The following is a 23,623-nucleotide window of genomic DNA, read 5'->3' as shown; positions in this document are numbered from 1 at the left end:
GAATATTTATCAGTGGCTTGCTTTTCAAAAGACTGAAAGCCGCAGATGGTTTGGTTAAATTAAAAAAAAAAAAAAAAAAGGTTGATTAACTGAAACGGTATTTTCATCATTCTGATTGACAGTAAGTAAAAAAAATATTTCATGTGTTTCTTGAAAACCCCATTGTTTAAAAACAGATGTCATGCAGTAGATTTTTTTGGTGTTTGTTTTTCTTGTTTCCGTGCACGTCTGTCACTATTCGTTTACAGCATATTTCAGTGTTTTTCACCTGACATTTCTGATGGCATTCATGCATGAGCTGCGCCTGTGAATTGACTTCACTGTACGATTGCATTTGATTCAAGGAAATAAAGTAAAAGTGAAATAAAAAAGAAAATCCCATCTCGTTTTTTCACCCATTTCCTTCGCCTGATACCCTGTTCTATGGACGAGGATAACAGTCACTGTAAAAAAGATTATATTATTATTCTTATTCAGATTTGAATCTCTGAATTCTGAGAGAAAAGTCAGAACTCACATTTTTTGTGCAGTGGCAATAATCCTGTTCTTTAAAATTCTGATTAGTTTGTCCAATGTCCAACTGTTTTCCAGAGGCCACCGTATTTCACCCACAAATATACACAAACAAAAGCACTAATAAACACTCAGCGAACAAAATAACGTTCTTTATGTTTTTAGTCGTATCTTCCAGAGATACAAAAAAATACACTTAGAAAAAACATATATTACGAGCACAGTGCACTGTAATAGTCACAGAATATATCATACAAAATGAAAGGCACATGCTTTAAAGTCACTACATCTCTGAAATCATCTTTCCTACAATAAGTGCCACGTGGCTGGAACGTTGGAGTCAGTTTGCTGGTCGGGAAAAACACGTGACCGGGCGAAGAGAGTGGAGTACAAAGTGCCACTGGGAGACTATGTGTAGACGTCATCCAGGTCCATGTGTTCAGCTTTATCAGTGCTCATGCTGACAGTGTCTGATTGGTCGGCGTCGGACTGATCAGCCGGAGCGTCTGTTTCCTTAGAGAGGCTGTTTTCTTCATCCCGGATTTCGGAATCTGTGTTTGGAGCGCCTGTGTGTCTTGTGATCTCACTCGTGTGATTAATGTGAGCGGGCACGCTGCGGGCGGTATCACAGTCTCCCCCGCCTGTTTGATTGTGGTGGGTCTGTAAAGTGTCCGTGGAGCTGCTGGAGTCTGAGATCTGCTCCTTCGCCGTGTCGAAAGACTCGGTAAAGATACTCTCACTGTACGACCGACTGGTGATGAATTCCGTCTCGGCGTCCACAAAAGGGCCGTCTGCGTCAGGAAGATTCGTGCTGTGACCTTCTTTCACATTCGAATCTCCAGTATTAGCGTCTCTGCACGCGTCCTCTGTGTCTCCACTCATTACACAAGTTCTTTGACATGAGTTGTTACTGTCAGGCATGAAAGTGAGAATACCATTTCTCTTCACCGCGCATTCTGTACGTTCCACGTCGGAGTCCTTTTCCGTCTTGTGGCCGGGCCCCATGTCTCCGTCGTCCACGTTTCCTTCCTCTCCAGCCAGAACTCTCTTCAGAGTCTGGGCTCTATCTCTGTAAACTTGGCACAGCTGAGCGTCGGGCATGTGGTTGCCATGGATCTCGGCCAGCTTCATGTACACCACGTACAGAGCCTCAGGGTTAGCTCGGTCCTCCAGGGCTGCCGCCAGAGCCAAGTGGAAGTAGCCCACTGCATCAAAGGCGTCCTGGGGAGGGTGAACAGAACGGAGGTCAGCACAGGTCTCCTCTGAATTAAACACAGTATCCTCACATCTGAAGGCTGGATTCTGATCTCTGTCATTTGCTGGACACGAAGAAGAAGGCAAAGACAATGTTTCTGTTGCTCTGCCATGGTCTGAAGACCTTTTTTAATAGGGCGGGTTTTCAAAATATGCCAATACTTTTACTTGCAGCCAGAGGAAATCTACATTGGCCACGTTTAGAGGGATGACATTTTAATCTACCAGGAGAATCTTCTATATAAAAGTTTGTTTTATATCGACTGATGGCTGCGGCTCTTCTATAATGAGAGCTTTGGAAAACGTGGTCCGTAATGAGTGCCAGGACAATTATGATGATTTGAAGTAAGCACTTCATAACATGACCCGAACAGTAACAAGTACCCGACTGCTGTGATAATATGTGTGATGGACTGCTTGATAAAAGGCAAAGATTACAGATGTGTAGGTGGGATCGTAATGTCTTTTAATGCCAAAACGGAGGCTATCTTTGTTTTTTGTTGCCTTTTTCTTTTTTTGTATTTCACTGTTCTAAAAAGCTAGAATTAAAACACAAGGGAAAGAAAAATAATTTGCTTTAAGAAACTGAAAGCAAATTATTTATTTTAGCGTTGTCTTTATTTATCATAAGACTTTGTTTACTTTAAGTCATGTGTTACTAAAAAAATTGAACTTGAATTGGAGTAGTAGAATAGTAAGCCTGTTTAAATAACCAACCAGAAACCAACAGCAATCTTTAAAGTTTTTTCGGTTCTATTGTTTGTTTGTGTTTTGTTTTTTTTGGCATGTTTTTATCCTTATATTAGAGCGTCTGCATTAAAGGGACAACAGAGAGAGAGCTGGGGAATGACATGGCGGTCATGGTTCCTGCATTATGGCTGAAACAAGAAACGCAGTGGCTCACGGTTGGTGCCTTAAACCCATAATGACACCGTAAATAACATTTGTGGATTTCTCGAGTTAGCGATGTATCAGTATACCTGTCACCTAATTTGCAGGTGCTTGCAGGTTTAAGGCAGAATGAGTAGAAAATCCCTTAAAAACAAAGTAAAGAATACAAAAGTGATCCCTCTCAATCAGTGTCCATCTACAGAGGACCCGCCCTTTGACTTTATTTTCTTATTTTTGTTGTGTTCCAGATGTTCCTGGGCTTCGACATTTAGGCAGGGTGTGAGTGCTGGACGTAAAAACGTAAGCGACCAGGTGCCGGATCATAAGTACACATCCAAGAGGAGTCATTATGCCTTTAAATCTTGTGTTAACCTGCGGTGTAGGCTGAAACAAACACACCGTATAATATTCTGTTTGCTCATGCCATGCTAACACAAATCCATTCGTGTCGTGTACCTTCAGTTTGTGCAGAGTGAGATTGCCCAGTCTGCAGTAGATCTTGGTGTAGTACCGAGCCTCCCTGGGGTGCTGCATGACAGGCGGACAGAGCGACAGGGACTTGAGGTAGTAGTTTTCTGCCATCTCATACTGCTGCAGGCTGTAGTAGACTGTAGCCAGCCGGTGGTAGGCTGTCCTCTCGTTCGCAGGCACGCCTGAGGGAAAAACAACAGTGGTATCTGCTGACACAGCAGTTTAAAGTCAGCCTACGCTATAATCATTGGAGCTGGCTTTACGTCTTCATTAAAAATTCACCAACACTCATAAAGCACTCACTCTACAACAAGTGACGCTTGTACCTGTTTTGCTGGCGATCTGAACAGCCAGTGTTGCGTACTGCAGCGCCTCCTCCTGCTCGCCCTGCTTCATCAGCAGCTCCGTCAGTTTACTCAGCAAACGGAACTCCGAGTGGATGTCCTTGATGCTCCGTGCAAATGGAAGACTGCCGTCCTGAAGACCAGACATTCATCATTTGATTGAAAAAAAAAATACTGTAATAGAATCAAAATCAACCTTACTACAGTTCATCATGGAAAAAGGCATTTAGATGTATTTTATTTCATGTCCTCTCACCCTGTAGAAAGGCAGAGAGGCCATCCGGTTCCTGTGGCCCTTGAAGTAGACGTCTCCTGCTTCCTCGTAGATGCTCATGGCAAAGTGAGCATCATTCATCCTCAGGGCTGTCTTCACTGCTGCCTATGAGTCATAACAAACGGTCAGTCAATACTGATGACATATCTGAAACACTGGCACCTCGGGGAGGACATGATCTCTGCTGATTAGGAATAAGGGGTGATTATGCACAATAAATACCAGTTTCGTGGAGGAGCAGCAAAGGGAAGAACAATGACAACAAAGAGACTTCAACCACAGTCGCTCTCACCTGCAGGTACATGTCAGCCAGCTCGTCCTCCTGGACGAGGTAATAGATGCGTCCCACCTGCAGCCAGGTCTCCGACTCCTCCTCCCTCTTGCCCAGATCGATAGAAATCCTCAGGCTCTGCTTCGTGTAGTCCAGAGATTTACGAGACGATCTGCAACACACAATCCATAACTGAGACTGTTTTGGTTCTTAATCAAAAAGAAGGAGAGATTTATAGAAAATATCGATGGAGAATAAGGGCGAGGGGGGGGAGGGAGACGCTGAAACTGACTTTTCAGTGTTGAGTGAGAGGTAGAGGCTGCTGAGGATTTCCAGATGCTCTCCCTCCAGCCTCTTGTCCTTCAGCTCTCTGGATACGGACACACAGTGCTCATTGTAGACGATGCTCTGGCCGTACAGCAGCATGTCAGCGTACAGCCGACTCAACACTTTGGCCACCACCATCTGACCTGTGAGAAAATACAGCAAAGAGAGACACTTATCTTGACATAATGATATTGATGCAAAACTATAAAAAAAAAAGAGCCTGAACTTGACTGTACACAAACATGGCTGCTATTAATATCCAGCTTATCACAGATATATTGTTATGGTTTGAAAGTAAGAAATGACAGAATATATATTTGAGACCGTTTTGAAACACAGTTGCCATTACATCATTTGTCCACCAGGGGCACTAAGCATTTGTATAAAATCTGTAAATACTATCTGTAGGACTGCCTGGATTTGTACATATCACATATCGTATGTGTGTATGAGGAACAGTAGAGGTCAAGCAGAAATATTTAGATTTTTTAAGTCACAATAAAAAACAGTAAAAACACAAACGGCGACGGAAGATTGTGTTCCTTTTGATAAGTGATTTTACGTTATGTCAAGGTATACTTCAACCTTTTCTTAGAAATGCACTCATCTACTTTTGTGCCAAGAGTTAAATGAAAAGATTGATGCCAGCCCCGCGTTTACCAGCAGCAGCCAACTAGCTTAGCTTAAAAAAACGAACGCAAAACAGTAACGTAACGTTGCTTTTGATGTGTTAACTTGTACTCACTGTGTAGGTTTCTGGCATGTAGTGCAATAAGCAGCCCCATTTCGAAACATGCCCTGCTGTCCTGCCTCCTCCCCCTGTCTTTGTAGCTCCGCCCCAGCCAGAGGTAGGTCTGAACATGCTCCTCGTCCGTGGGGCTTTCCCACAGCTCCAGGAAGAGACGGAGGGATCTGGCGACACAATTATCACCAGAATAAACAACCCTTTGTAAACCCTACATTTATTTAGTTCAAACGTCCCTGGGGCAATGTTTTCACAATAAGACGGCTATCTAACCTGACCAGGAAGCGCTCTGCTGTCAGAGACGCTCCCGCATCCAGTGCCAGGCAGCCCAGGTTGGCCAGTGCCAGGGCCTGGTTCCTCTGGTTTCCACTTTCCCTGGAGATTACCAGGGCGGAATGGAGATGCCAGCATGCCTCTGGGATGCGATCCTGCCGCCTCAGACACAAAGCCAAGAGGTTGTGGATCACTCCTCGCTGCGTGGGACTGTCTGTGCCCTGAGAAAGGTGTACATGATATTCATATAGAGGAACAGCTAAGACTTTACACAAGTTGAAGGGCATTTATCCAGGGGATCTGCAGTGTCTGTCGTACCTGGAGGGAAGTGAGCAGTGGCTGTAGGACGCTCTGGGCCCTCTCAGCCTGGCCCGTCAACACCAGCAGCCACCCGAGCAGCACTGAGGCCTCAAAGCCCTCCTCCTCGTTGATGTGGCCCCCTGTCTCCACAGCTTTCTGGGCACAGTGCACTGCATTATCCAGAGCGTTGTACTGCTGGTAGACAGAGGCCAAGCCCTGGCACAAGTCCCTCTGGGTCTTCATGTCCTCCCCTTGCTCAGCGATTGCCAGGGCCTGCTGAAGGTAAACCACAATCTGTGCAGGGAGCAGGGAGGTTCCTTCCTTCCAGCGCGGGTTGAGGCGAACAGAGTTCTTGATAAACAACTCGATCCTCTGGAAAGCATCGTTAAGGGAGTGGTCTTGTCTCGTGTCCAGGCTCAGAGAGGCAAGCGCCAAGTACGGCATGTATTTACGATGATAGAGCCAGCTCAGGAGCCAGTTGAGGTCCACGGGAGACATAGGACGCCCGTCGGTGGCAGAGAGACTCACTGAGAGGAACTGGAGTCGCTCAACAAATGGAAGAGCATCATCTGTCTTCTTGAGATGCAGGAAGAGGCTGGAGATGAGGTAGCAGACGCGAGCCTCCAGGTGTTTGTCCCCCATCACCACCGATCTCCTCAGGAGCAGATTCAGCAGTTCGACCTCATCCGTGGAGGTGAAGGCGTGGCAGGGGAGGCAGAGGAGCAGCGTGCTGGCCTTCTCCAGAGTCTGGGGCAGTTTGTCCGTCATACGCTGCTTCAGGTAGACAGCGGTGAGGTTGGTGAAGAGAGCGACGAGGAGCGGCGTGTCAGAGAAACTGTCCACCTGAACACTCAGAGCCTCCTCGTAGTACACTCGAGCCTGAGAAGAGGAGGGAACAGGAAGTAGAATGAGAAGAATTAAGAATGAATATTGTGGATTGTGATTATATGCATTAAACAGCCTCTTTCAAGACGAATAAAGCAGATCAACATAAACACAAAACACATATCAATGCAAGTCGTGACGCACAAACCTGAGAGAACTTCAGCTTCCGGGCGCAGAGTCTTCCCAGGAGGAAGCAAGCCCGTCGATGTGCCCAGTGCATGCCCATCCTCTTGGCACACTCCCTGACGCTCTCCAGGTGCCCCGGTAGCTCGTCCTCAGTCTTTCCACTGAAGGTCACCCACAGGAAGGAATACTGCAGGTCGTACAGAGGCAGGAAGTCCTCCTAGAAGAAATAACAAACAAAAGAATCAAGAAGAAGAGTTAATAAGACATATAGGAACTAAATATAACTAGTATTTCTACATTGTTTAAAAACTGATTTTAGTTCAAGTTTCAAACCTGTGAAAAGTGGTGAAAGCTGGAAAATATGCAAGCATCTTTCAGGCATGTAAGGGTGGACAACATGAGCTCTCCATGAGAGAAAACAACATCCTGATGCCCCCTGGTGGCCATCTACAGTATAGGTCAAAATCCAGCCCCCTCCTTGTTAGCAGATGGGACATGGGACAAACTAAAAACATAAAGTACACTGCAATAAAAAATGTACACAGCCACATCAGGCTGATGTGTGTTCAGATGTTATTCTTTTTATTTGAAGCTATCAAAGGGGGTGAAACTTAATGATTGACAGCTGAACCCTGCCTCCAGTTGAGACGAGAGGGTGTCTGGGGCTTGACACTGCGGCTCCACAACCTGATCAATACTGTGCAGCCTCTGGCTTCAAATGATGTCACAAACACAATAGTGCAGCGCTCATATTGCGATATTTTGGCATCATTTCTGTACAGTTGTAGAAAGGAGAGAAGCCTCATCCATCTTTAAGCAGTAAGTCAGGGATCTGAAGCATTGCCATTGGGTTTGTTTACATATCACGTGAGTCTTGCAGGATTAGTTTGGTTTTGATTTATACTTATTGTCTGTGCACACATAGATAATTACCACATTTGTACATATACAAGAGGGAAAAACCCCAAAACATCAAAAAGGCTGGGAAATGTTGGTTATGATGTGTGTAGTGATCAGAATTATGTTGATTAGTCATTATAAGGTAAAAGCATGTCAAAGATCTCTCTTTTGATAGTTGGGGGCGATTAGAATAATTTGAGGAAAAACAGCAGTTTTTTGTTTGTTAAGGTGCAAAATATAAGAACTAAAGTTTAAAACGCTCAAAAATGAACAAAGATTATCAACAGAATGTGAAGAAATTAGAGTTTTGACATTGTTTCGCAGACTATATATTGTGTTACGGAGACCTCTGAGCTCTAACTGAGCAAACTAGCTTACTGAAGCCACAGTTAGTAGTTACATTATCTAATATAAGAGAACTGCAGATGGAGCCAGAGTGTGTGACACTTTTTTCATTTCTCAAGAAACAAACAGAAACATTCAAAGAAAAAGACTAAATAGCTACAAGCCAACAGGTATGTCAGACAAGAATGAAGGTGGTTCTGGGGGATCTGGTGTAAATGTGAACATAAGTAGATTGACAATTTATATACTACGATATAATGCAGTGGAAACTGTTAATTTTTCTGTTTTTGCATCTTTTCCAGAGTTCAGATTATTTTAACGACCTCAAAAGAATATAAAAATGAAATAGCACGCCATATGCGTAGAATAAAAAGCAAGATAGAAACCACGTAACATAACAGCCGACAATCTGTTGCTCTGCTTCTGTGTTTGTCCCCGTAGTAAATAAATCAAAGACTGAAGTGTGCCTCTGCTGACCTGGAAGTGTTGGTGGTTGAGCAGGGTCAGTGTGGGGTCACTGTGCTCCGGGTCCTCCCCCTCCCAGCTGTTCTCCTCCAAGAAGAGGGGAGGGTCTTCCTGGAACTCGTCCAGCTCTCTGAATGTGTCGTCCAGGGTGAAGGACAGGCGCTCTCCCTCCTGAGGCAGAGGATTGTGGGACTGGTAGAGGGACAGGCGAGGATGGGAGTGGGAGAGAGAGGAGCGAGGAGAAGAGTGGTACGGAGGCGTCCCTCCGCTTCTCTCTGACATGGCGCTTTGACGGGTGCTCGCGAGGACGTTGTGATCTTGGAAGAATGCAGAACACAGTCGATGAACACGTTTGACTTTTTAAAGAAGTTTTTAAACAGCTGTTTTCCTCAAGTTATAAATCATTACCGTGTTTTGGCCGACTCCTGATGTACATGAAGTCACTCTCGTCCAGTCTATCTGGAAACACACAAGGTAAATCAATTTAACCATCAATTTTCCAGCTGGGGAGAAAGATGGAAAACTAATTTCCCCAGATTGAATCACTAACAGTACCACTATTTAGGAAACAAACACATCAAAACATGACCTATATTTATATTATGGCTAAGTGGCAACACAGCCCACCCTGACCGGCATAAATTACGCCGTCTCTTGTTCTGCCCGGTCGTTCCCTTACCTAGCCTGTACACGGAGCTGATGTCAGATGAGAAGAGTCTCTCCAGCAGGCTACTGTCACTTGGCTCAGAGCTGCCCGGGTTAACCTGAGCCAGGCTGGCCCTCTCCTCCTCAGTCAGAAAGACCAATTGTCCGTCTCTGTGCGTGGGAAACAAAGGCAGCATTATCCCGTCTGCTGACTCCTCGGCCCCATCCAACCTGTCCAGACAGACAGTGCAGACTGTGCAGATACACTAAACAGGATTTCATACAAGTAGCACAGCGGTATAAACAAGAGTTAACCAACGTCGATCTGATCAAGATAAACAACATCATCAAAGACAGGCATCATACAACAGAAAGAAAGAGTAACTTCTTACAGAGGTTCAGCTTCCAGAGGTTTGATGTGGGCCTTGTGTACAAAACCAGTGCACCCTGTGGAAGTGTGTTTTCCTATGAACACGCCCAGGCCTCGGACCAGCAGACCCTGGATCTCCACAACGTCGCCTTGACTCAGCTGAAGCTCATCTGAGCCCACTGGACTGTAGTCAGCCACTGCTACACAGGAACCTGTAACTGAGGGGTTTGATGAGGAGAAGGACAGGCAGAAGACATGAGAGTATTGAGATCAATGTGCAAGATTATGAATATGATGATGGAATAATATCTTCAAATTGAATATATATATATTTTTTAAATATCTTGCCAGGGAATCACAGGATATGACTAGAACGGCAACCAGAGGAGAGCATACCTCCACCCTAGGCCCAACAGTCAACAGCCAAACTCTGAATTTTAATTTGATGTTGAAAAACGCCTGTCTCCCAGAATTCATAGTGGGTCAGTAAGATATTTTTGACTGACTTCACATAAACATGTTGCAGCATTACATGGGACGTTCAGACTGGTCACAATGTATTTCCTGACTTTTGTGAGGAGCCTCTTCTTGATCTCGTACAACAGAAATCCAGATATAAAAGCCTTCCTGAGTTCGTTCAGCAGAAGTGGTAAAGAATCCATAAGAAACTATCACTACAGCCATCCACTCCGTTTATGTTTTTACACATCCGCCATTGAGCGACATTAGCATTCGCCTGAAGTTGTGTTTGTGTCCACTTTTTTCTAATATTGACTCTCATTTCCGCTATGATTTCGTCTCCAAACTCGCTAACTGTGACTGTCGGCTGTTTGGTGCTGAGCAGGTAGTATAAAGTGGGTTTTTTGGATTGAATTCAGCTGCCTGCTGTGTCTGAAAATGACACTATTAGCGCTGAGAGTGAACCAATAGAAAAGCTGTGGGCCGCACATCTGAACAACCTGAAGCTCTCCATAAATCTCTGTAAAGCCTGAGAGAGCAGCAGATTTAGGTAAAAAAAATCTCTGTAGGATCATCTTTAGGAGCAACTTTCTTCTTCTATGTATAATAATGAATAATATTATAACAATACCCACATTATACGTATATAGGCACACATTTTGAGGAGATTATAAAATATTCTGATTCTGACGGGAGGAGTTTTCAGCCAGCTCATCTCAGCTTCCCACATTCAGACCAGTGGAAAGTATGTGTGCCTGACTTCACTGGACTACATGTGAGTGTACGACACTACAGGATGTTGTATGTGTGGATTTGTGTAATTAGCAGAATGGCTTTACCGATCGAGTGTTCGAATGCTTCCTTTTCTGTTGGCGAGCATCCAGTGTTGCCCGGGTACTTCCTCAGGAACCACCTGACCAAACAGGAAGTAAAGTTTAACCAGCTCACGTGCACGAATGTCCACCACCACGCATGTTTTGACAAGAGAGTGTGTTAATCACACTTTTGCTCGCAGCGTAAACCAAGCATTCTGTAACATTTGAGGAGAATACAGTGGCTCACTGATAGAAGGGGTAAGGCAGCGGTTGCATGGCGTTGACCGGCACCTGGCCGTGGTTTCCCGTGGACAGCATGGCGCCCTCCCACGTGTCGTCCTGCCCTGTGTCCCTCACCATCAGCAGGTCATTCTTCTTGAAGGACAGCTGTTCTTCGTCATCCTCGTCCTCCTCACTCCTTGTGAACAGCGCCTTAGCGAAGAAGGACCCTGCAGAGAGATCGGCTCATCAGCAAACAGAAAAGAAAAAAGGACGTGTGGAAAGAAGCATGTGTGAATCCTGACACGCAAAGTGTTTCCAGTCAGCACTTTTGTTGATAAAAGTCGCCACACTTAAGTTAAAGATCAGCAAAAGTGCTCCAGCAAGTGCGCCCTCATTCAGTCACGGCAAATGATGGATGTTTTATATCCAGCCCTATTAAGTTAATGTAATTCTCATTTGCCAGCACTGCAGTCCTATTATATGTTTCCGTTAAGCTTTTCGCCTCAGGAGAGGGTCTGTGTGTACCAGCCAGAGGAAATCAATACACATTCTGGAAGGAGGTAGCGTAATACGTTTGCTTTTTTGCAAAACTCTGGCTCCATCTGCAATAACTGCGTGAAAGAATTCAAGTAAATTCCTACAATGTCCATTTTTAACTTGATTCACTCGAACAACACATAAATGGAAATTCGATCATCCCTCTGCCTTAAAGTCAGACGTCCATTGTGCTTCAGACATTGTCCGTGCACAGTGACACACATACAGTCTTCTAATGGTAGTGAAGCATCCATTGTTATATTAAATATTTGACCAAAGTCATGTGCGGAAGTGTATTACTTAAGCTTTCACAGTGTTAATTGGGGTCAGTGGAAATGGATTAAAGTGGCATCAAATGGCAGCTGCTGTCCGTTACTTTATAATTGCAGTGACATGATTCAAAACCCTACGGACAATAAATTCTTGAAATATTCTTTCACAGGGAAGAATGCCTCACATTTAACTAACAAAGTAAGAATTTAGTAGTCCGTATGGTGGTATAGTAAAGTACATTTTATAAGAACTTTTTTCACTTTCTCAACCACACTGTTAATCATCAAACTGTTTATAAAAGTTTAACTTCAACTTCCAAGCTTCCATAAACTCAGAATCAGAAACACTTTATTGATCCGTGTGGGGGGGTGGGGAGAAGTTGGGTAATAACAGTAGATAAGAGGTCAACTGACCCTCCTGTAGCACGAGTCCCAGGTAGAGGGTGGCCAGATGTTCCTCGTCCACGGTCACATTGATCTGCAGGTCGCTGAGCAGCTCTGGGTCCAGCCAGAAGGACTGATCACACAGGAAGTTCTCCAAGCAGCGAGCCACGTAACCTGAGACAGAGCACATGCAGCTCATGTATAAATCCTGCTGTATTAATATCACTGCATCCTCAACAAGAAGGCAAAGCAAAGAGCCATTTGTGTGTTTGTGATGTTAAAGCACCTCAAAAATATAGGTTTCTGCACATTAAATGTTCTAAATAAGCAACAATCTTTAAAGTCTTATGTTAGTAATGTCATTGAGTTTAAATAAGACATTGTGCTCATTGTCAAGTTCATAATTTCATTTTGGGTTACTGCTAGAATAGGTTTATATGCTTTTTAATGCTCAAGAAACACATCAGTTTTCTCATTCTGTCCAGTGCTGCAGCCCTTTATTCCCCCCTCTGTCTGAGACGCTCTGCTTTAGCTACTGTCTCTTTAAGGCCTGGTTAGGCCTGCTGTCATTGGTCAGCTTGCACACGCCTGAGCCAGCACTGCCAACAACCTCAGGGCAGTTGTGCTAAATCAAGTCTTCTGTGCCAAACTAGCCACTAGGCATAAATGATGTAAATGTGTGACATGGTAAGTTAGCGTGATGTTACAAAGTCACAGAAATGAAGGCGAGGCTACTGACGAGGCGTTTCAGGAGCAGTGTTTTCTGTGGGAGAGAGGAGCTTCTGTTGATGCGGGTTTTAACCTTCATGGTCTTTTACATGCACAAGAAGCATAATAGGTCTCCTTTAAGACTTACTTATTGCTAAATCTGGATTGGTGCTAAACGTTCACCCCCTTTTTCCAACTCACTTTAGACCAGTCAGAAGAAATTCAGAAAACTCTCTTGTTGTTTTCAGGGCCGTTTAGATATAATACGTTCATAGTTTGTTACCTAATGCTAGATAAGTTGAAAACTTCCAGATTTCCTCCACAGTCTTGAATGTGAGCACGAAGCTGTCCTTCTCAGCGTGGACAGACACCAGACGTGCAGACAAGTCCTACAGAAACAAAGTCTCATGTTTCAGTGCCCAACATATACATGATGATACATCATGGTGCATCTTCGTTATATTATCAGAGGGGTTGATCAGTGCACTGACGCCTGTGTAATATCTGCACTGTCAGGCCTGACTCACTTTAAAGAGCTGGATGACATCCTGGCTGTTGCTCTCCACCACTCTGAGCCGGGTGCGCAGCGCCTCCTGCAGGGCCCTGTCAGGATCCACAGTGGAGCGCCTCCGCCCCGTGAACAACAGCACAATTTCTAGGCAGATAAAACAAACAAAAACAACAAGAATGCCTTGATTTTTCACTCTCAGATTCGATTGTCTCTTCTGGTGGAACAATATGGAACCCAAACAAATCCAATGCAAATGAGCTTAGAAGGAAAATTAGTTTATAGAGCAAGAGGGAGGATTTATCACCCATTGTCCGCCAGAAGTAACTATTAAAGGAACACAACGAATGATGTATTCATAATCCTTTCGCTAATTCATCACACTTGCACTAATTAGTCGTTGTATATTTCTGGCTGTCGTCGGTGAGCAGAAAGGGAACACACGTTGTAACAGAAGCAGAAATGAAATGTCTGGTCTCTACAAGCAAGACAGACAAAACTTTCAAGAGTTCATTAAAGATTTTTCTACGGGAGCTCATATTTCAGCGAGAGCACAATGTTTGTCCCCGGAGGAATAACAAAGCTATTAGGGCCTCTTATTGGACTCTCAGTGTGGGCATTTGAATCCATTTGTGAGGGAGAAACCTGGGGGAACGTGATGGATGAAGCTAAACTGCTGACTGAGTAAAACATTAGTAGACAGGGAAATGTGCCTCATCAGTATGCGTAAATATAATGCATGGGAAATGCTGCTGCATGTAAAAGATAACAAGTTTGGAATGGCTAATGTGAAAGCCTTTTCAGGAGAAACCCACTCTGGTTTATGGTGATGCATCTTTAATGTACCTGAGGAGAACTTGTCTCCCAGCGACACGGCACTTCCTCTGAGGAAGGCCTCCTTCTTCTTCCAGTAGCTGTCAAGCTCCACCCCTCCTTCACCCGACTCCACCACCGGACCGCCCTCCTCCTCACCTGCGCCTGGAAGAAGGAACAAAGTCTGGAAATAAAAGAGCTCGCTGGATCGAGTTCAGGTTCTCCTCTCCTCTGATTAGATGGCGAAAGGGGAGCATACGTGACTTTTTACGGTAGAAAAACTTAATCCAGTGTTGGTTACGCCCGTGTTTCCTAAACAGCAACTGTGTGATAAAGACAGGTGCGTGTGTGGAGACAGCTTTATCAAGAAGGGTCATCAAAAGGACTCTTCTGATAAGCAGCAATTACGATGCAAGTCTCTGACTGTGGTGGCGATGTTAACTGGGAGTGTTACCAGCTGACACAAGATGACAATCACAGATATGCCCTTAAAGAAAACACATCTGTGGCCAGTATAAAGTCCTGTGGTTCAAGGTTGAACATGTGAATGCGAGCAGTGGTTCCCAAACAGCATTTTCATATGAACTCAAATATCCCTTTATCAGTATCCGTACGTGACATTAATTCCAAATGAGTGAATTTAATTTAATTTCAAAATGGATTGGACCCTATTAAATTCTACAATACTTATTTTACAGGCAAAGTGAGGCAAGTTTTTTTTAATCAGTAGGCCTACAGCCAATTTCATACGCAAAGGCAATCAAACATGTTTTCCATAATTCATTTAAAACATTTTAAAAAGAAAAGAACAAAAGAATAATATTATGCCAGTGTAAAGGAAGAGCCTGAAAAGCAGTTTAAAAGGAAATCAAACAGTTAGAAGAGAGACTTAAATACATGACTGGAAGGCGAGACGGTTCATGGTGAGTATTTAACCTGGATTTAAAGGTGGACAGTGTTTTCACAAGTCTGATATCCCTCGAGAGTTGTACCAGTTTTGTGGTGAACGGTAACTAAAGGCTGCTTTAGCGTGCTTAGTTTGGACTCTGGGGACAGTTCACACCCACCTGAGAGGCAGGAAATGGCTCAGTGGTAGACGTCAGAGATATAATTTGATTCTAAGACTAGACTGTCAATTATAGGTGAATTTGGCTAAGTTTGCTTCCAGACTACAGCTGAGAAACGTCTCGCTGGTATCACTCTGGTATAGCAGGGAAAAAAACTGTCTGGTTTGTCTGCATCTCTTTAGACCATAATGGTCTTGGTCTGTGCTAAGCACAGTACGCAGCTAATATAGTGTTGAACTTTTGCACTTGGGGCTTGAAAGTGGCTAAATCCCTGCAAGAAAAAAAGCTGCTAGCTTGTTTACATTTGTGTAGTAAGCGCCCGGGTCAGGGTTCAGGTAACTTGTCCTTTTTTTCAGCGTGTGGGACGCTAGCTTGTTGTTTTTGTTCCACTAGAGACATTTTAAAATGCTAACGCGCAGATAGCAGAAAGAGTCGGCCAATGGAAGGCTCAACACCAACAGTCTACATCTGATGAGCCAACCTAGCAAAAAAATATCTTTTTTATCCATTTATCCATTAGCTTTTGGCCAGTTGTCTAAACCTTTTAGCTAACAAGTTTACCTGTTTATCTGCTACTTTAAAGCTGGTTCAACAAATTGTCCACTGCCAGTTATCCATACTTGTAGTTCTCTTTTCCAACCAATGATCCATTAAATTTCAGCTAACCTTTTGGACTTCCCTACATGCTTGCTAGCTAGATTTCTCACACTCTCAGTCACAACATGTATTTTTTTTTTTAGATGTTACAGCTGAGTCAGTACCCCACAATCTTTCCACAGATCCCCTGGCAACTGAAAAAATAGCCCCTGGTTGGGAATCACTGGCTTAGAGTAGTTCGAACTCTTAACTTTATGTCAGCACATAAACAGGATCCTAATAAACCTATAAATATCAGCCAGATGGATGCAAAATAGCTTGCTACTGCAGTTGTGGTGACGGGCTTCCCCTCTGGTTCGTTCCATTGTGCAGAGAGGATGTCCCAAACACTTCCTCCACATGGACAGCAGCACAGGTCAAACTTTTACAGAGGACTTTTAAAAATAACACGACTTCAGAGAGATATGGGTACCTTGAGTCATGATGTCATGTCCGGAGAAGTGTTCGTTTGCTCCGCCAAGAGTATACGGCGGTTCCCTCCAGAGAGCATCCAGCTCAGCAGGAGAGATGTCTGTAAATAAGGAAACGAAATCAGTTTGTGGACCTGAACGTAAACAACATATATTCACTCCCCTTTATACTCCACTTCAATCCGTTACAGTAATCATCAACTTCTTCAAAAGGTTTGTTTACAGTTCAAACTGCAGGACAGGAATCGTTTGTCATTTTGAGCAACACGCAAATTTTGCGTTCATGCCAAGACATGGATGAGTAGATTGATACCTCGCTACAAACTGTCTGGTGAATATGTAGCCTTAGCCAGCAGCCAGTTAGCTTAGCGTAGCACTGAGGCTTAGATCAGAGGGAAATGGCTAGTCTCAGTGGTGGACTCAGGGTGTGTGAGGGGCAGGAGCAAATTTTATTTTATTTTTTAAAATTTTTTGAACATGGGCACCAGGAGAAAACAATTTCCCCGACTGTGCCCCCCGTTAGTCCACCTGTGGGCAGCCTGGCTCTGTCCCAGAAGTAAAACACAAGACTACCAGCACGGCTGCAGCTCACAGATGATTGTGTTTTACGATGAAAACTGAAGTGTAACAGCATTTTCGCCATTTTACAGGATTATATGGGTTTACAAGACTATTTCTTGGCAGATCTCAGCAGATAATCCATGAATCCTCTGCTGCTGACTAAGAAAAAGTTCAGCCAATAAACCTAAGTTTAAAGGCGATTGTAATTATGGGTTTATGTGGATTAAGAGCCAAAGATATAACATGTCGATTATTGAGCTTTAGATGTGGTTTTAGCTTTTAGTCTGCGTCCAGTTGGTTTCAATCTTCTCATCCCGGCACGAAAAGCAAAAATTTGACAAAACGTTGACAATACGCTTCTAGGTCGGGGAGCGGGGAAGGTGACATCACTAGGGGGGAGACGGGTGAAGCAGTTCAAATGTCAAGTTCAAGCCATCGGTTAGTGTGGGGAGTTATCGGGGTCGGGGTGGATACAGTGATCACACACAGGCAGGGACACTCAGCTGCTCTGACATCACGTTAAAACCTCCAGGCTCACACAGCTGTCCTGCCCCTGATTCCTCCACTTTCTATGTCAGCGCCGTCACATATTCACAGACATACACCATATAAACTGAAAAAGGAAGGCCGTGTAGTAAACAAACAAACAAAAAGTAATAATTGTCACGGAATTGTCACTTTTTCTTCCATGCTTTGTCAGTGCAAGAAAATAAAAACAAAAAACAAAACACAACAGAGCAGTATTATCTTGATGCATTCACGACAACACAACAGGGCGGACGACTTGGCAACACAATGCAACATGACATTAGGGCCAAAGAGGACAGAAGCCTATTCTTCTCCGCCCTACAGCACAGAGCACAGTTAGCACCAACAGGACTGCTCGAGACAAGCACAGTCATGCTGCTACAGAAGCACACCATGCCCCTGGTTACCTTCTTGGCTAAGCGTGTTACCCATGTTGTGTCTACGCCTATAAGCTCCTGTCTATCTGAGTGTAGCGGCCCGTCTCATGACGGCGCAGTGGAAGCGTAGCAGAGTAGTGCGGGGCTGGGACAGACCTGTGAAGGAGGAGAGGCACACTTTGATGAACGGTCCACAGCAGGAGGAGTTGAGCAGCGGTCTGCAGCAACAAGACGCCATCTGGCCCAAGAGCCGGCAGCTCCCACAGATCAATGCCATCCCATCAGTTTCCCCCTCAGCCTCTTTTAACAACAACTCACTCTCTTCCTCTCTGTTGGACAAGCCCCGCTTCCCTTCCTATTCCTGTATTTTCCCTTTCCTGCCCCGTTCACTGTGTCTTTCCAGCAGTCAGTGTTCACCGGACGTGTCCCCTCCTGTCCCTCTTGCAAGCCTTATTTCCTCTTCTTCTTCTTCTTCTTCTTCTTCTTCTTCTTCTTCTGTATCTGTCTGGCTTCTCTTTGTAATCCCTCTGTCTCTTGCTGTCTCCATCTCCCTCCTCCCACCAGCCTCTCTCTCTTTCTCTCTCCCTCTCTTCACTAGCTGCCCAGTCAGTCAGTGAATGCACAAAGCACTCTCTGCTATTGGTATGGAGTGTGTGGGGGGGTGAGAGTTTCCCCGTGCCTTCCCTACGGTATGCGTGTGTGTGTGTCTGTGTGTGTGTGAGAGTCCAGGTCGGTGAAAATATGCACAGAATGTGTGTCACAGAGACAATGTGTGTGTCTTTTTGTGTGTGGCGCTGGGGGAGAGTACTGCTGAGGCGCTGTAAGGCAATGCCACACAGGGACGGGCTGCAAGGTCAGAGCGAGGGGGGTCGAGAGCGGCCCGGTGGCATAGATCACGGATCACTCCTCTGTCCACACATCGCGCAGTTCAACACAGCTCTGCCCTCTGCCATCGGAGGGGTAGCGGACAGATGATACGACAACACCACCCTACGCTGTCAGGTCACCACGAGGAAGAGAAAAGGAGATCGAAGTCGGAGATTGGATGGCGAGAGAGTCCATGAACGTTTTTTGACAGTGCAAGGCTTCATCACGTTGTTGGCATTGTAGAGGGATGTGTTTACTACAAACTGCGCTGTCATGGGAAGGTCAGAATCGTTGACCTCATGTGACCCTTTACCTCCAGAGAGAAGTAAAGCAGAGGTGGCTCCCTGCCTACTTCTTCTTCTGAGTTCAGACACGGTGTGGACAGGGCCCTATAGTTTGTCGGAGATTTGGCATAATTGGTCGGTAATGCCCCGGCACAATGTGTTCATTCAGGCGGTGACAAAGTGCCTCAGTGGTGCCGGATTTGTTGGGTGTGGCGTTTCTGATCTGGCTGTGCCATAATTATAGATTACCGGCTAATGCTCAAGTATCTAAAAAAAAACCTGTAGAATCAACACAAGATGATGACTTCATCAATTAAAACGTTCTTGACGTGTTGTGCTGAGAGTATCGTGAACTCCCTCACGAGTAGCTACAAGTGTGTTACTGCATAATAGGGTAAAGACAAAGATCAAAGTTGGAAACAGACAACCCCTCCGCGTGGTATTATTGTCGGCGCTGCTGTTGAAAAGACGACTGGATAGCTTTCCATTTTTCCTCGGAGTAAAAACAACAAACAATACCAGATAAAAGTTTGATTTTGAGTCGTTAAGTGCTTAATGGAAACATGGAAGCAGATGGAATCACAAGTCAGCTTCATTTTAGCGGGTGATTTCATGCCCAATGGTCAACAAAACAGCATTGTGAAAGCTAAAGGTAACCAGTTTAAAGCTGATGGTGTCGCGATTGTATCTGCATTAAACTGTGCAATCAACATTAACTTCAGAATGATGAATTAAAACCCAAATAATCGGTCTATTTAAGATGTATTCAATCATAAGATATGAAATATTTCAGGATAAGGGGGAGAGGTACACTTTCAACAGCCGGAAGAACTGTCATTATTTTAAGTTTGTCTCAGTCATAGAACATTGTTAGTTAGTTGCAAGATTCGAGCGAGCAGCAAAACACTCTCAAAACTGGATTTCAGAGAAGGGACACGGTTGAGGAGATGTCGAGTGAACAAGATCTAAAGAAGCGCATGGCTGGGTATATAGAGGAAGAGATGTTAGCTGTTTTAAAGTTATATAGTCATATAATATGTAACATAAATAATTAGTATGAGTAAATATTATTATTACTTTTTAATAGAGTAATAAGTAAAGAGTAACTTATTAAACTTCCTGTTACACTGACTGTAACAATGTGCATTTCATGAGGAAAGAGTTTTGAAATGATTTAAAATACAATTAAAAGAGCCTGTAATGTCACTGAATCACACTTCTTTGCACACTGACTTTTAATTTGTACTCCTTTATACGTAGAAGGAAATTGAATTTGGATGAACAAGCCTCTTAAGATACACAACATTGTAGATAAGTCAACTTTAAAGAAGAGGACACCTTATTTTTCTACTACTGTCTTTTCTCTACTATCATATCAGACTCAGTGATTTCTATAGCGTTCTGCCCGGGAGCTTTGTGCTCATCTAGATGTAACTGATCTGCAAAACCTTTAAAGGCCTACTCAGTATTGCAGTTTGGTAAAGTTGTGAATAGTCCTAGAGTAGAATAAATAATAAATACTAATAATAGAATAGTCAAAACTGAAGTCACGGAGGCAGAGCTGTCCTAAACTGAAGCCTCCAAAACCTAGGATTCCTACATTGCCCACAATGCAACTCCAAAGTTTCTTTTATTCGACTATTGCAGCCAAATAAATCCCCAAACCTTTAAAACTCCTGCTGCCATCCTCAAACTTTATTACACGAGATTTGGGAGAATGTGTAATGCTTATGTGGGAAAACCTCTTGGAACTTCTGAGTCTCTGCACGATGAGAACTTTTAAACTTCTACTTGCTACCTCCATATCATTGATGGCCGGTATATGAATATATCTCATATCACACATATCTAATTACACACAGCAGGACGGCAAGGTCAGCTGAACCGATAAAGAAAACAATTAAGTGCTGCATCACAGACAGAGAGATGCTCCAAGTATGATGCACTATGTGACTTTTGTTAGCCTCCTCTGCATGTGACCACTCATCACAGAAAACAAACAATCAAAGTCGCCCCCCCCCCCCAGTCCCAGTTGCTCCCCTGCCTGAACATGCTGGAGACAAAGGGCCTGTCATCTGTGTCTGAGACGGGCCTCTGCATCTTGTTTATGTGGCGGGCCAAGCGGTCATGATTGAATCTGAGGCGTGTGCACCTTATGAAGCGGAGAGCTGTAAACAGGCTGAATGTATGCGTGTCGGGACATATCCTGACGCTCTTTAGCCTCCCCTGCTTGTTTTTCCCCATAGTGCGACAGATTCTGCCTAATCTAATAAACACAGGCTGTTCAAGGCTGATATGTGCGGTCACATGCTCGGCCCTTTGTTGGCACTGAAAGCAGCACAAGGGCCAGGGGCTGTCTCCATTGACGTCCACTTTTAAAAACACACACGCAGACTGTCAATAAAATCAGTGTAATGTAATGTGGCCTGGCTGTGTTGCAGTGGATCAGAGCACCTGCGAACCTCACACCCCTTCTTCCTCTGAATGAAGGCCACACTGTGGACAGCGTTACTCGGGTGTCACACAAACAACACGTCTGATTGAAGACGGGCCGAGCCACAAACACAGCACGCATCGTCTGTAATGACAGAGTCCAGCGGCCGCGTACCATAAACGACCTCCACGCGGCCTGAACCCTCAGCCGAAGCACGGACTGCGATTGTGACACTCGGCAGTCCATGACAATAGCATTCAACCTAATAAGAAACATATGGTGTCAGCAGTGTTCGAGGGCATGACAGGATGGGGTTGTTTATGACTGTGTATGTGTGTGTGTGTGTGTGTGTGTGTGTGTTTGTGCTGTCTGGGTTTGTAGATTTTTGGAAAATGCTGTACAGGAGTTAGTGGACAGTAACGTGAGACAGGGGCTATGGTCTCTAAGTTTAGACTAACCCCCTGTTAGCTCACTCACATGCCTGTGTGTCTGCGGCAGAGTTCCCTGCAGGGAGACTCCCACACTGTGGCACTGAAACACTTAGATCAAGTCTTAATTCTTCTTCCTTTTAGCAGAAGCAGACTAAAGATTGCCATGTAAAAGTTAATTTTTCCTGCTACTTTGGAGGCATTCAGAGGCATTCCCCAGTTAATAGTGAACAAAATAAGGAACTGCAATCACTGCACTGACTGTTAGAGCCCATTTAAAGCCTCACTCTTCTTCCTACACACTGTGGAGTGACAGCAACTTTTTACGGTGCTGTGCCTGAGTACAAAGTACAGCAGCGTAAACACCAGAAATCCACAGGAACAGAGCAGTAAGCGGCAATCGAGAGCAGAAAAAGAAAACAGCTCTTACCTCTGTGCTGCTGCCAGCTCTCCCCTCTCAATTCATTCCTCATGTGCGTGGCAGAGTGTGTGTGTGTATCTATGTACCTATGTGTGTGTGCGTGTGTGTGTGCGTGTGGTTTCAGCGTTTAGCTGCTGAGCTGCATCTCATGACAGCTGCCGACATTCTCAGCCGTCAGCCCGCAAGAAGCGAAGAGGAGAGGAAAATGAGAAAAGAAAGTATGAATGTGCAAAGTCAGTGAGAGCGTGTGTGTGTGTGTGTGTGTGTGTGTGTGTGTGTGTGAGAGTGTGTGTGTGTGAGAGAGAGAGAGAGAGAGAGAGAGAGGCTATCCCAGACGGCATGTCACTGACTGACTGAGGAAGTTTTTTTTTTTGCTGTTAACTCCTCCTCCTCCACACTCCTCTCTCTCTCTCTCTCTCTCTCTCTCTCTCTCTCTTCCTCACACACACACACACACACACACACACACACACACACACTCACTCTGTCAAAACTAATTGTGGCCTATTTCCCCATTCTTTAACACCAGTCGCACCAGTTCTGTTTGACATACCTACGAGGTAACTAGAAGATTTGGAGCGCAAACAATCAGCTGGCTTGTATTGTCGTGTCCATACCTGATACATCACTCATGTTCATTCCACAGGTGCAGAGCCGTCACAGTCCTGCCCAACAGTTCGCACAGCATTCCTCTGAGTGCACTGTAACGCCCTCACCTGTGTGCGCCCTCACCTTTCCTGATTAGTCACACTTTCCCTCTTTCTGGGTCACATCCATCTCTATCTGTGTGAAGTGGGCACATAAACGATCCCCCTTGTTGCCGGTGTTGCTTTGGTTTCTTTGGAAGGTGTGTTTTTCTTTTTTCTTTTTGCCTGCTTAGTTAAATATAAACTCTGGAACTGATTGTGTATCCCTGGCCCCCAGTGCACCATGACAAAGTCACCCTGAACGTAGAATATCAGCCCTGCCCCGCACATGTGATCATGCAATTGGCTGTGCGAGGGCTGCAGGACACAGGCCATTTATTCTGCTCTGTTTCTGCGAAAAAAGTGTGTGTGTGCGAGGCAGAGAAAACAGAGGGGAATGTGGGTCTAAACTGAACAGAGGTAGGCAGGAATGGGTGGAGATAGCAGCGTAGCGTTACAGGGTGGATGGTGTGTGTGTGTGTGTGTACTTTCCCCTGGCCGTGTGGTTGGACAAAGGGCAAGGATTGTGAGGGTTAGTGAAGAATGCAGCATATTGCTGATCGGTGCGACTGATAGCAGGCACATGGCCTGAGTGTGACTGACAAACAAAAGACACATCAAGTCCAGCAGACAAACACCGAGTGGAAAATTGGGCTAAAATCTGTGGCGATAGTTTAGGTCAACATATTGTGTCTGTCATGTGCTCAGCAGCTCATAAAAAGCTGAATTTATAGGAAACTGTTTCGTAAACAGTACCAACACATATGAGGGGATGTTTGGCTGTAC

General features: G+C 44.7%; 1 protein-coding gene across 3 annotated transcripts; it reads right to left on the bottom strand.

Annotated features, from left to right (window-relative positions):
• Positions 1–649: 649 nt before the first annotated feature.
• On the bottom strand, positions 650–22,436 carry sh3tc2 (SH3 domain and tetratricopeptide repeats 2). 3 transcript variants are annotated; one of them, XM_030397149.1, is made up of 23 exons: positions 22,161–22,436; positions 17,748–17,873; positions 16,254–16,352; positions 14,151–14,282; positions 13,324–13,451; positions 13,080–13,185; positions 12,119–12,262; positions 10,921–11,122; positions 10,698–10,771; positions 9,422–9,617; positions 9,064–9,200; positions 8,793–8,843; positions 8,397–8,701; positions 6,697–6,891; positions 5,682–6,542; positions 5,364–5,584; positions 5,091–5,257; positions 4,311–4,488; positions 4,040–4,190; positions 3,730–3,852; positions 3,456–3,606; positions 3,115–3,311; positions 650–1,734 (listed from the first exon to the last, which is right to left on the bottom strand). In XM_030397149.1, exons 2-23 carry the CDS (start codon positions 17,770–17,772, stop codon positions 922–924), a joined length of 4,656 nt encoding a protein of 1,551 aa, XP_030253009.1. In that variant the 5' UTR covers positions 17,773–17,873; positions 22,161–22,436; the 3' UTR covers positions 650–921. The 3 variants fall into 3 exon arrangements, with proteins under 3 accessions (XP_030253009.1, XP_030253008.1, XP_030253007.1); XM_030397148.1 differs by lacking the exon at positions 17,748–17,873; XM_030397147.1 differs by lacking the exons at positions 17,748–17,873; positions 22,161–22,436 and adding an exon at positions 17,874–18,928.
• Between the last annotated feature and the right edge of the window lie 1,187 nt (positions 22,437–23,623).

This window comes from Sparus aurata, chromosome 18 (assembly GCF_900880675.1).
Source record: "Sparus aurata chromosome 18, fSpaAur1.1, whole genome shotgun sequence".
Taxonomy (NCBI): domain Eukaryota; kingdom Metazoa; phylum Chordata; class Actinopteri; order Spariformes; family Sparidae; genus Sparus; species Sparus aurata.
This window is presented reverse-complemented; position numbering and strand designations above follow the sequence as displayed.